Source organism: Arachis ipaensis, chromosome B8 (genome assembly GCF_059453495.1).
Source record: "Arachis ipaensis isolate K30076 ecotype BB chromosome B8, ASM5945349v1, whole genome shotgun sequence".
NCBI classification, from domain to species: domain Eukaryota; kingdom Viridiplantae; phylum Streptophyta; class Magnoliopsida; order Fabales; family Fabaceae; genus Arachis; species Arachis ipaensis.
This window is the reverse complement of record NC_142443.1, coordinates 138,250,545-138,263,219: the sequence shown is the minus strand read 5'-3', so window position 1 is coordinate 138,263,219 and position 12,675 is coordinate 138,250,545. Positions and strand designations below refer to the sequence as shown.

Sequence of the window (12,675 nt, the reverse complement as noted above, 5' to 3'; positions counted from 1 at the left end):
CGAGTCGGATTTCATTCTCATTATCGGATTTTTTCATTGACCGGTAGTAATATTCGTCACTCTTTTCGTTGAATAGTGATGGCGGCGATGCTGAAGAGCTATAGTAGCAGTGCGTGCTTCACTGCTTCTGGTTTTGCTGTTTTTCGCTCCAACAATGCCACCAACGCCAGTAACAAGAGGTTATAATAAAAAGTATCGATTTTTTATTTGCTTAATATGTCATTTCTTTTATAAAAATATCGTTTTTTTTTATCTTGTGTTTGTCACTCATACATGTGTTTGCTTATTCTAGTTCTCATTTCAATGTTGACTTGATCTTTACTTCTTTAGTTAATTGGCGGTTTTATATGTATGACGTAAGGGACTAAGTTGATAGGGAAAAAAGATCAATTTAAATATCTCACATTGGAGCAATTTGAGTATCTGTCTTTTACTTAATGCTCATGTCGATTGATTAATAGATACTGTTACTATAGTGGGGTTTGTCATGGTTGATGGATTATCTTATATATTGAGTATTTCCTTGTTTTGATTTGGGTTTTGTTTTGCTCTATTAGGTGTATATTTGCATTGCTACTTAATTTGTAACTAGAGACGGACTCAGATACATGAGAAGGGAGGTATTTACCCCTACTAAATTTTAAAAAAATAATTATAATTTTATATAATTATATTTTTTGCTCCTACAAAAATTTATAAAATTTTATTTTGAGATTTATGTTAAAAATAATTTTTTATTAAATTTAATATATAACAATATTTATTTTTTTAAATTTGATTTAATATAAAAATAAGAAATAAGTAAATAAATTAATTTAATAAAAAATTAATGAATAATGTTAATATAATTTTTAAAATTAATTAATTAGTTAATTATCAAACTAAAACTCAGTTTTTTAAATATAAGTAAAATTATCAATATTTTTTTGTCTTTAAAAATTAGTTGAAATAAAAAAATAGTATCTATTTATTAATAATTAATATTTTTTATTTTAAAATTATATAATACTTTTTAATTTTATCTCTTAAATAATCTTATTTATAATAATTATTTTGGATTAAAAGTATTTTATGTCATAAATATTTTAACAAATAAATTTTTTAAGTCAATAAATAATAATTAATATTTAAAAATTATAATGAGTAGTAGAATGCATGCAGTTACGATTAGGAATGATCATGCGGCGGCGGAAGAGTTTTGAGTCATCTTGATGGTGGTGGCCGTGTGTTATGCATTATCTTTTTCCGTGTTCAGTGTCTTTAAAATTTTTTAGATAAATACTTTTATGATATGATATTTTATCACTTCAAAAATGTTTTTGGATGGTAGTCCAAATAATTTCAGAATTAATATATGAGGCTTCTAATGTTGTACGGGACTGAAGAAAAATAATATATAAGTTAGAGATATTATATATAGAGTAATATACTTAATAATATTTTCTCACACACTTCAAATTCGATAAAACGTATTTAATATTTTTTATTTTTTTTATTATTAATTAAATTTTTTCATTACTTATATATTTGAACATTAACATTTTTAAAATTATTAAAATATATGTTTATAAATTTTTTTTTTTTCAATTATAATACATCTAAAATTATTAAGTTATATATAAAATATTTTAGAAACACATCCAAAATTATAAATCTAAACTTTAAATGTAAACATTAAAAATAAAATTATTTTTTTATATCTTATTCGATAAAAATGCATCTAATATTTTTATTTTTTATTATTAGTTGAATTGTTTTATTATTTATTTGAATATTAATATTTTTAAAATTTTTAAAATGTATGTTCATAAAAATTGTACGTTTTTTTTTCAATTATAACACATCTAAAATTATTAAGTTATATACACAATATTTTTTAAACACATCCAAAATTATAAATTTAAAATTTAAATTTAAACATTAAAAATAAAATTAATTTTTTTATATCCTTATTCGATAAAAACGTATCTAATATTTCTTATTTTTATTATTAATTAGATTTTTCATTACTTATTTGAATATTAACGTTTTTTAAATTATTAAAATGAATAATTAAGTTAAATTTTTTAGATCTTGTTCAATAAAAATATATCTAACATATTTTATCATAGTATTAGTTAAAATTTTTATTATTTATTTGAGCATTACTATTTTTTTATTTTAAAGCCTTTATTATTTTAAAATTAAAATTAAAATTAAAATTTTATTTAATTTGATTTTTAAATGTGTATTTAAATTATAATTTTTTAGTAATTAAAAATGTTAAAACTGAAATAAAAATTTTAAAATTTAAATTTTAAATTTCAATTTTATTTATTATGTATTTTGAATGTGTATTGATTTATTTGAAAATATTCAAAAAAATTTAACTACGTGACATTTGATAAAATTGTATTTTTATAAAAATAATTATTTAAAAAAATAATTTAATATATTTAATTAAACTATTTAATATAACATATATTCACATTTTAAATAAGACCATTCTAGTAGTGATTATTACGATATTTTAAAAAAATATTATTAAAATTAAAACAGTATTTATTTATTATTAAACAATATTTTTTAAAAAATATTACCTAAAAATATATTATTAAAGTATAAAAAAAATTATTGCAAGTTTCATCCCTAAAAATATTATTAAAAAGAAAGTAAAAAATAATTATAAATTAAGTTTCTATTATTTTATATAAACATACTTTTTATATATAAGTTTAGTTTTTTTTTGGTATTTATATATAATTTTAGTTTCAAATTATAAATACTAGTGTATCAATAAGCGCTGACGTGCTAATTAATTTACTCTTTTTATTATTAAATGTGCACAAAAGTAAATAAAAGTAAAATTAGTTAGGATGATAAGTTATTTATAATTTACGCAAATTCTTTGGTGCCTATAAATTTGGTGCCGAAATCGTTGAATTTGCCTTTTATAGTAAGTTTTAAATATTTAAAAATTATTTATTTTTATATTTTTTAAATTAAATATTAACTTTTATCTCCTTTTAGTAAATTATATATATATATATATATATATATATAGGCACCATAGCATAGCATGCACCTATAATTTAATTAAGATGTTTTAAGTTCAAGTTTTAAAAATAATTTTTTTATAAATTATATATAATGAATAGTATTTTAAGAATGAAAATGTTCATTAACGCTTTTTAATTTTTATACCTACATTATATTTTTAGTATAATTAATAATGCTCAATAATATTTCTTTTAATATAAATATTTTTGTCCCATTTCTAAAATTTTCTGCATCTGTTTGTGACTTACTTTAAAAATGGGGTTTGCTAAATAAGTAAATAATATGATTTCGGTTGCTGAGGTTGTATTTATATTTATTTAATGTATCTAGAGGACTGTAGGTGTAAGTCATACATTTTTCGTTTTTCAAATCAAACGAACTCCTTGGTGAATTTGTGTATTGATTATTTTATCTCCTTCAACTCATTCACTTTTAGAAACACCATATTTTGTTTTTGGATACTTGTTTCTTTTCAGCATTTAGCCAAAGCCAATCCTAACATTGTAGCCAAATGAGTGTATGGAGCTAAATGAATTTAGAAGATTTATGATTATCTTATGTTTCGAGTCTTTTTGCCTTTGTTTTATGATCAAGAATGTCTTTTACTTGCTATAAGACAAGTAAAAATTATTTATTTGGTGAATCATGTGCATTCATCCAGCTACCTCTGTTTTCCTAGGTGAAACTCCTTAATTTGTTGTTAAGATGAAGGCATGTTTATGTAAAATGATGTCTTTGTTTCTTGTTTGTAATATTGTTCTGTCAGTGTCCTTTATACAATTATTTATTTGCAAAAGGTGATTGGCAACCAGCAAAAAAATGGGGTGTGTAGATAGAGTTTTAAAAGGGCTAAAGTCAAATAGAACTAAGGATTTTGTGAACCTTGGTCAGCACCCCTGTATGTATGTTTTCCATTTTAGAATTATTAGACTGGTGGTTGGTGCCAATTGCAATGAGACAGATACCAAGTTTTCTTGCCATAATGTCATTGATCTAAATGTCGATTCATTGATTATTTTAAATTTTAATGTTTATTTGTATGAACCAGGAGCTCAAACTGGAAGCCTCCACAGGCAGCTATCATACCCAATTTGCATCTCTCAATGCGCAGCTTTGAGGTGAAAAATAGGTGTGTTTGACTAATGAATTGTCAATGTGCTGTTCCAAATAGAATCATTCTCTTGTTAAATTCTATACTTAACATTGGGTTTTCATTTGCAGGTTATTTTATTTATGTATTATGTGTACAATTTGCAGAAATGGTTTGATTTGGAATCTTGCCTCGGTAGAATTTTAAAAGGCTGCTGGACTTGATATTTTTAATCTAACTAACATAAGTATCTTTAAACAATATTCTGTGTCTGATCTTCACAATAAGTATTTTACATGTACTGTATGTACAGGACATCAACCGAGGACATAAAGTGTCTGAGATTGATAACTGCGCTCAAAACTCCGTACCTACCTGATGGCCGATTTGATCTAGAAGCCTATGATGATTTGGTGAACAAGCAAATTGAAAACGGTGTAGAAGGTATTATTGTTGGTGGCACAACTGGTGAAGGCCAACTAATGAGCTGGGATGAACACCTCATGCTTATCGGGCACACGGTCAATTGTTTTGGCAGTAAAATCAAGGTTGTTGGTAACACCGGAAGTAACTCCACGAGGGAAGCAATCCATACCAGTGAGCAGGGTTTTGCAGTTGGAATGCATGCTGCCCTTCATATAAACCCTTACTACGGCAAAACCTCCTTGGACGGTATGATTTCTCACTTCGAAAGCGTGATTTCCATGGGCCCTACGATCATATATAATGTTCCTTCGAGGACTGGTCAAGATATTCCTCCTCATGTGATTCAAACCTTGGCTCAAAGTGCTAGCTTGGCCGGTGTCAAGGAGTGTGTTGGAAACGATCGGATCAAACAGTACACGGCTGATGGGATTGTTGTGTGGAGTGGCAACGACGATGGATGCCATGATGCTAGATGGGGCTATGGTGCCACCGGAGTGATATCTGTCACCAGCAACCTTGTTCCTGGTTTGATGCGAGACATCATGTTTGCAGGGAAGAATCCAACATTGAATTCAAAGCTCCTTCCTCTGATGGACTGGCTTTTCCAGGAGCCAAACCCGATCGGTTTGAACACAGCTCTTGCCCAACTCGGGGTTGTCAGACCGGTTTTCAGGCTGCCGTACGTGCCTCTCCCTGCGGAGAAAAGGATTGAGTTTGTGAACTTGGTGAAGCAAATAGGCCGAGAGCATTTTGTTGGAGACAAAGATGTTCAGGTTCTTGATGATGATGATTTTATCTTAGTTGGTCGATATTAGTTTATTCTGTTTCAGTTGCTCTTAGTTGAGTTTTGTATCCTTTTCCAGATTATGCCAAAGTTTTAAACCAATTAATGTACAATAGAGTCAGTTAAAATAAACCAATAATAATACAAGTTGGTGTTTCTTTCAGTAGCTATTTGTTGCTGTTAAGTGTTAACTGGTTCATGCTACTTACATGATAAAATGGACCTTGATTTCCTTTTTTTTGGGGGGTCATGATTCATATATTGCCAAACACTTATAGCAGACAAAACCAAAATGACATAATTGCATATTCAGAGCATCAAACAAAGATAGGAGTAGTTGGGCCATCAAAGTAATGAAGCATTGAAATGAATAGCAGAAACAGATTAACAGAGTGAATCTTGGGCCAACACTGAGGGATGATTCTCAATGCTAGAATTCAGAGAGAGAGGGATCATGCTTTCCAGTTTTAACAAGTGACATACACAGAATCGACATATAAATAAAATATATTAAATTAAAATAAATAAAAATAAAAATAAAAACCTTTTATTAATTAGTACTTGAAGAAACTAACGCTAAGTACTATCTATTTATTTTTTATTTTATTAGAAAAGTTATAATATTACAATCTCCTGTATGTATAAACGAATTGTCCCATATTGTTCTTTTGTGGTAGTAGACGAGGGGTGTTGTCCTCGTTTTGAGCTCCGAATGCAAAATTGCCAAGTGAATAAAAAACAGTTGGTTGTAAATTGGTACTTTTTAAATTACTAATTGAGCGTGGACCCACGAAGAAGTGTTTGTACAAAAAAAATGTATGATGAAATGCAAGGTTCTGAAAACCGGATTGATCATCAAACCGCTTTAGTCACTGGTTCACTGGTTTACTGATCCAACCGATAATTCAACCGAAAAACCGTTTTAGAATAAAATAATAAATAAATTATAAATAAACATCCTAAAATATTTTCCAAATTTAAAACACTAAACAAAAAATCATCAACCAAATTCATATGATATTATCAAAATACAAACTCAAGTTAAATAGTAAAAAAAAATCTAAATATTAAATTTTGACTTTGAGGGTTAACAGGATCACTTAACACCTCAGATACTAATTTAGAAATGTCAGGAGACAAAGGATTATCAATTTCAAAAGAATGTTAAGCTAGTTCAATTAGAAAATGTTGATCATTCTGTGGTATTATGCTAACTGAACATGAACCTGAACCTTGCAAGATGACCTTTTCGGTTTAATCTTAGGCAGCGTTGCGTTCATCTGTTGTAAGAGAGCTCTCTTAGCAACAGATTCTTCTTGCTGAGCAAGCCATAAACGGATCTGGTGTTGTTTCCAAGTTGAGGTATCAACATAACAAATAGTCATTGAATAAGAAAGCATAACATATCACCAACTACCTATACACTTTGACTCTCCTTCCACTACCATCATCATCATTCATCAGTTTATTTATATATGGCATTGGCAGGTAGCTACCCTACTCATTCAGCAACAACCAGCATTTGATTTGATTTCTATTTTTAGCATTCAGCAACAACCATTACAAAATAGCAGCATAACAACAACAGCAGCAAAACAAGGGAAAAAAAAAACAATGAAAGTCACAAAAGAAATTAGCAATCCTAATCCTGTTTCGTGCATTTAATTACTCATAAACAAAACTCAACTCCACCTGAATTGTTAATTTAACCTTGGTCTTATGGAATCTTAAATAGGAATACATTACATTGCTCTTTCTTCTAAAATTCAAGCAAAAACAAAAAGGAATGGTTTTAGTAGTTTAGTACCTGTTTCAGCATTCGAACAGTGTACATTGATCCAAAACTCATGTTATTCTGTTGCTTTGTTCTCTAAGGAATCCAGTGAACTTTAGGGCTCCCAACCCCACAACATCCACACCCACTTTTCGCATCACTTTGCCATTTAAAACCGTAAAACAAACATTTCTGGTTGATACAAATGATCATATAACAGAGTAAGTTTATTTTAGTATACATGATTTAAGTATTTAACAGAGTAAGTGAGTAACAGAACAATCAGAAGTCAGAACCATACATACAAATACAAGACACTACCAAGACAGAGTGAGTAACAGAGCAACCAGCAAATACAAGACAGTACCAAACTTCAAAGTTCAAACCACGACTGAAGACCGAAGAAGAAGAATTGAAGAACCAAACTTCAGAACCAAACTTCAAACCAAGACCGAAGAAGAATTGAAGAAAAATAGAACAAAAATTGAAGAACAAGACCGAAGACGAGAAGCCACTAACCTGGGTTCCGTGCCGAGAAGCCAGCGAAGATGAAGAGGACCTGCCGATTTACTGGGTTCCGGACACGGGAAAGAGGAAGAAGCGGCGGTGCTGAGGAGCTGGGGACGGCGGCGACGATGGACTGATGGAGGGCTAGGGTTCCTTTGGTTCAGAGTTCTCCAGTGACAAATGAAATGAATGAACGATTGGGGGAAGAGGGGGGGGGGTGGGGCGGTGTTGATCACGAATGGAGTGGATCTGTTTCTTTTATTTTATTTTATTTTTTTTCAAAATAAAAAACAGCGTCGTTTGTTCCGAACTGGATGGTTATCGGTCCGATCTAACCGGTCGGTTCTCAACCGATTTGACAGTTTTTTAACAGTTTTTCTTCGGACGGTTATGGGTGAAGTGAAGGATCGGACTGCTTATATCGTCGGTTTCTAATTGAACCGACTGATTGGTCCAGTTTTTAAAACCATGTGAAATGTACCTTGACAAAAAAAAATGTAACTCTTCTTGTTGTGGATACAACAACCTATTCGGTAGCAACAAACTTTTAAATAAAATTTAAATGTACAGTTAATTAGTTCTCAACATATTAGGTTGGAGGTTATGGTGGAAAATCCAAAAAATAATTGCAACTTATGCTTGCATATATGCAAATTATCTTTTACCTTTCAACCAACTTGGGCTGGTATAGCCAATGAGTAATAACTCAAATGGCATAGTCTCCCCATACTCAATTAAGAGGTTGCGGGTTCGAGTCTCTTATCTTTGATAAAAAAAAAAAAAAACTTGGGCTGGTATAGTGAATAACTCACTAGTTTACTTAAACAAGTATTGGATATTCGAATTTTATCTTATATATACAGCAATTCATTAGTCAACAATAAATTTTAATATTAATTAATTAAAATTTAATTTTTTATACTTATTTTATATCCAAACAAAGAGTTCTTCATCAATTATATACTTATTGATGATATTTAATTTCGATATAATCTAATGGTAATTTAATGGTTATTAAATCAATAAAATATATATCATATAAAAAAAAGTTATAAACATCATAAGTCATCACTTCACTTAAATTGATATCTATATCATTTCATCTTATGATCCCAGCCTGGAAGAGATTTTGCTTCGCATTTAGATCTATAGATCCCTCTTAGGGTTTTTCTTTTTTTCTTTCTTTTTTATAATTCTTTTAAGGATTTTTCAGATTGAATTGGCACATAATAAATGAATAAAAAAATATTTTTATCTTATTTTATCTAAATATAATTGATTGATAAAAAGATTTTTTTGTATAAGATATTTAAATATAAAATTATTTTTACTTTTCTATAAAATCTTTTAAAAAAAGATAACTCAAAAAAAAATTTTTTTTTAAAAATTCACCCAAACAAACCCTTAATTTACCAAACACAAAACGAAGTGCTTGTACTTTTAAAAAACACAAACTTTTTTCCAAAAATTTTATCAAATCAGGCCTTAATGTATAATGTCCAAAAAATTGTATATATTATAATGATAATAAGGAGAGTTATAAAACTCTTCTTTTACAATATATAATAGTGAACTTTAGAAATAATGAGTTATCTCAAAAAAAGTATACGCTTATAAATAAAGTATTATGAATAATCTTAAGTTATTATCTCTCAAATGTTTATGAAAATTACTTTAAAAACTTATAAAATTTGATCACCATAAACAAAAGTTGTGTACTGAAACAAAGGGCTAAGATTTATAGTCTCCATGCACCCATGAACATTAAGAGTAAGTAGATAGATCAAATGATTCAAGAACATACGCTCTTGGTAGGGTCTTGTATCCACAAGAACATATAGGATCAATTCTCAACGCTAAGGATATCTTCTAGGCTTAAATTTCAGCAAATTTAAATTTTAAATTATGGCGTCTTGTGCATGATTAGATTAGATCGTATTTCTCATAATCTATTATAAACATATTAAAATTATCATAACACCGACATATACTCTATTCCTCAATCATGAGTTTTATTTCGAAATCATTGGTTAAAAATAATTTTACTTTGATTAAAACGTGATTTTAATTTAAAAAATGAACTTAATTTATTCTTGACAAGTAAAAACTAAAATCCTACAATTAAATCTTGCTCGTTGGACTTCTCCTTATCGTATGATTCTCATTGGATGCATCATTGATTTCTTAACGAGCTTGTGTTTGAGTTTGATATAAGAATTCTCTTGTAAAAATCTATTTTTATCTATTGTAAGACGATAAAACTTTTTACGTTAAATTTTTGTCAAATTTTTTTAATCATTCATCAAATTTGATGTTATATCATATAACATATCTCATGCAATGATATTTTCATTTACCATATAATTAATCAACAAATTAAATTAAAGTCGAGTAAAATATTAAATTTATTACTTTTCAAAACGCTAATTATCTCACTAACTAAAATCACATATTGTCATTTATCAAAACACATAAACATACATGCATATAATGCAAGGTTAAAAATAATATGCACTCAATTAAGATGGTATTTTAACAAAATTTGTTTAGTACAAACATATAATCAAACTCTATTTAAGATATCTGCATAATTTTAATTTTTAATCAACTTATTAAGATCTACTCTCAATATAATATTTAGTTATAAAATATTCTATTTAATTGTTTAATCTGTAAATCAATGGATTAAAAGAATAACTGATACAAGATACATTAGAATTGACAATAAATTAGTGTTAAACCCGCGCAGTGCATGTGCTTATATTTAAATTTGATATGTTAAATTAAAAATAATATTTTATAATCGTAAATTTTTTTAGTTTAGTATAACACGATTATCGTCATTATATAATAAACGTACTGAATATGTTGTTTTATCTCTATTCAAAGTAAAAAGTAAATAGAAGAATTTGAAGTCTATAATATTCTTGAACCATAAGGAGGGAAACATGAAAAAAATAAGAACATATATAACTGTAATAATAACATGTCAATTTTACGCTAAAATTTATACAAAAAGGCTAATAAAAATTTATCGATAACCTAGTATCTTACTAACTTTATTAGAAAAGCAATTGGCATATGATGTTGTGCTCCTTGTTACACATTTCATCTCAAATCTGAAAACAGAGTTATAGATAAATTAGTTATATCTACAGTAAATATTTATACAAAAGTGTAAATCATAACATGCTATTAAAATGAAAATAATATTATTCTTACCTAAATATTATTAAAAACTTCTTTGAACACGACATTTGTTGTTGATGACTTTGGATTGCCGTCTTCGTCTAGAAATAAATCCCTGAGGCCACTGCGACCCTTAACTCTTGACAAAGCAAGATAAAGTTGTCCATAGGTGAACACTGATTTTGGCAAGTAAAGTCCTACATGTGATAATGATTGATCCTGATGACTCTTGTTAATGGTCATTACAAAGCATACTGTTAATGGAAATTGTCTCTGTTGGAACTTAAATGACAACCCTGAATCTGAAGGGATCAAGTTCATTCTTGGAATGTACACTTTATCTCTAATATTTCTACCGGTCACTACCGTCGCTCCAATTACGTTACTGCCAAGTTCGTTAACTATTAATCTTGTCCCGTTACATAAACCTGAAGTCTGGTCTATGTTTCGCAATAGCATTACAGCGATTCCTAGCTTCAAAATCAACTTATGATTGGATAGCCCCGAACATTTGATATCATTTAGGAACTCTAGTGTGAACTACTCTTATTGTACATGTTCGTTCTCATCAGCTTGGCATGTTGTTTCAGAACTCAAATACTCATTTTCCATCCTTAAAAAGATTGTCAAGACAAAATTATTTACCTTGTCAACACTCTCAAGCGTGGGTGCAAGAATTACCCTACTATGAAAATACCTGTAATCTGACATGTTTTGCAACAAATTTGGAGAGAGAGGGTCATCAGTAGTTGTAATCAATAGATTATCTGAAATTTCAATTTCTGATTCATCACCAACAACAGAACCAATATTTCCATTTTCAATATCAAGTATCCAATTAGCAAGTCTCTTCATTTCACCTTCATCTTGATCTGAAGAAGATATTAGAAGCCTCATGTTCGTATGCAGTTTCAGAACCTTACAAAACGACCACAAATGAGATGAGTTAACAGTTGTTGTCAATATATCGTGTCTACTCCCTTTCGGAACCACCAGAAATATCTGTTTGAAATTACCTCCTAGAGCAACAACCTTACTACCAAATGGTTGATGTGTCTTATGTTGATTGGTAACTGACATAAGATCCCTGAGCGTCCGATCAAGTGCTTCAAAGCACATTTTATTGAGTATTGGAGTTTCATCCCAAATTATTAAGCTACTTTGGATGAGCAACTCAGCCTTCAAACTGCCATACTTGATGTTGCAAGTAGATTCATCAGTAATTGTAATGGGTATTGAAAATCTAAAATGAGTCATTCTGCCACTAGGTAGGAGTAAAGACGCAATTCCACTGGATGCGACATTTAAAACAATCTTTCCTATAGACCGAATAGCAGAAGAAAGTCCATTCCAAATAAATGTCTTACCACACCCACCATCCCCATAAACGAAGTAAAAACTACCAGAGTCTGTAATAACAGCATTGAGTATCTCATCGAATACTAATCTTTGCTCATGAGTCATCTTTTGTTCTGTATATAAGTTTGTATGAGTCAACTCTTTTGTGTCATATGCTAACTCCTCCTCTATTAGCTTATTCTAAAAAAGGCAAACATCAGACATCTCAGGATATGGCACTGATTGATAGTCTCTTAAAGATTTCGTATTGCTATTGAGTATCTTCTCAATCTCAATAAGAAAGAGGTTTTTCAATTCATCATCAGTCATGTTTAGTCCTAACAAAAATACATGGTGATTTTTATAAAATATTTAATAAGTAATTTCAAAATAAAACTATTAATATTATTAATAAAAATAAAAATAATAAGAGAATACAATTTTGATATAAAAAAGACATAGTAAAATATCTTAGTTTTTTAAAATTTTTCTCCTCTCATATAGTATTCCATCAGCTAATAATGTCCA

At 28.8% G+C, this 12,675-nt stretch overlaps 2 protein-coding genes and 1 long non-coding RNA gene across 3 annotated transcripts; 1 reads left to right on the top strand and 2 right to left on the bottom strand.

Moving 5' to 3' along the window:
• The first annotated feature begins 69 nt into the window (after positions 1-69).
• On the top strand, positions 70-5,592 carry LOC107614067 (4-hydroxy-tetrahydrodipicolinate synthase, chloroplastic-like). The gene is made up of 3 exons (XM_016316293.3): positions 70-179; positions 4,088-4,168; positions 4,443-5,592. Exons 1-3 carry the CDS (start codon positions 79-81, stop codon positions 5,368-5,370), a joined length of 1,110 nt encoding a protein of 369 aa, XP_016171779.1. The 5' UTR covers positions 70-78; the 3' UTR covers positions 5,371-5,592.
• Positions 5,593-6,315: 723 nt separating this feature from the next.
• LOC107614068 (uncharacterized) lies at positions 6,316-7,830 on the bottom strand. Its single transcript, XR_001614259.3, has 3 exons — positions 7,633-7,830; positions 7,147-7,305; positions 6,316-6,679 (listed from the first exon to the last, which is right to left on the bottom strand). It is a non-coding gene; the product is annotated as an uncharacterized LOC107614068 (long non-coding RNA).
• Positions 7,831-10,842: 3,012 nt separating this feature from the next.
• On the bottom strand, positions 10,843-12,273 carry LOC110265390 (uncharacterized). The gene is made up of 3 exons (XM_088495908.1): positions 11,507-12,273; positions 11,365-11,422; positions 10,843-11,283 (listed from the first exon to the last, which is right to left on the bottom strand). Exons 1-3 carry the CDS (start codon positions 12,271-12,273, stop codon positions 10,843-10,845), a joined length of 1,266 nt encoding a protein of 421 aa, XP_088352034.1.
• Positions 12,274-12,675: the final 402 nt, after the last annotated feature.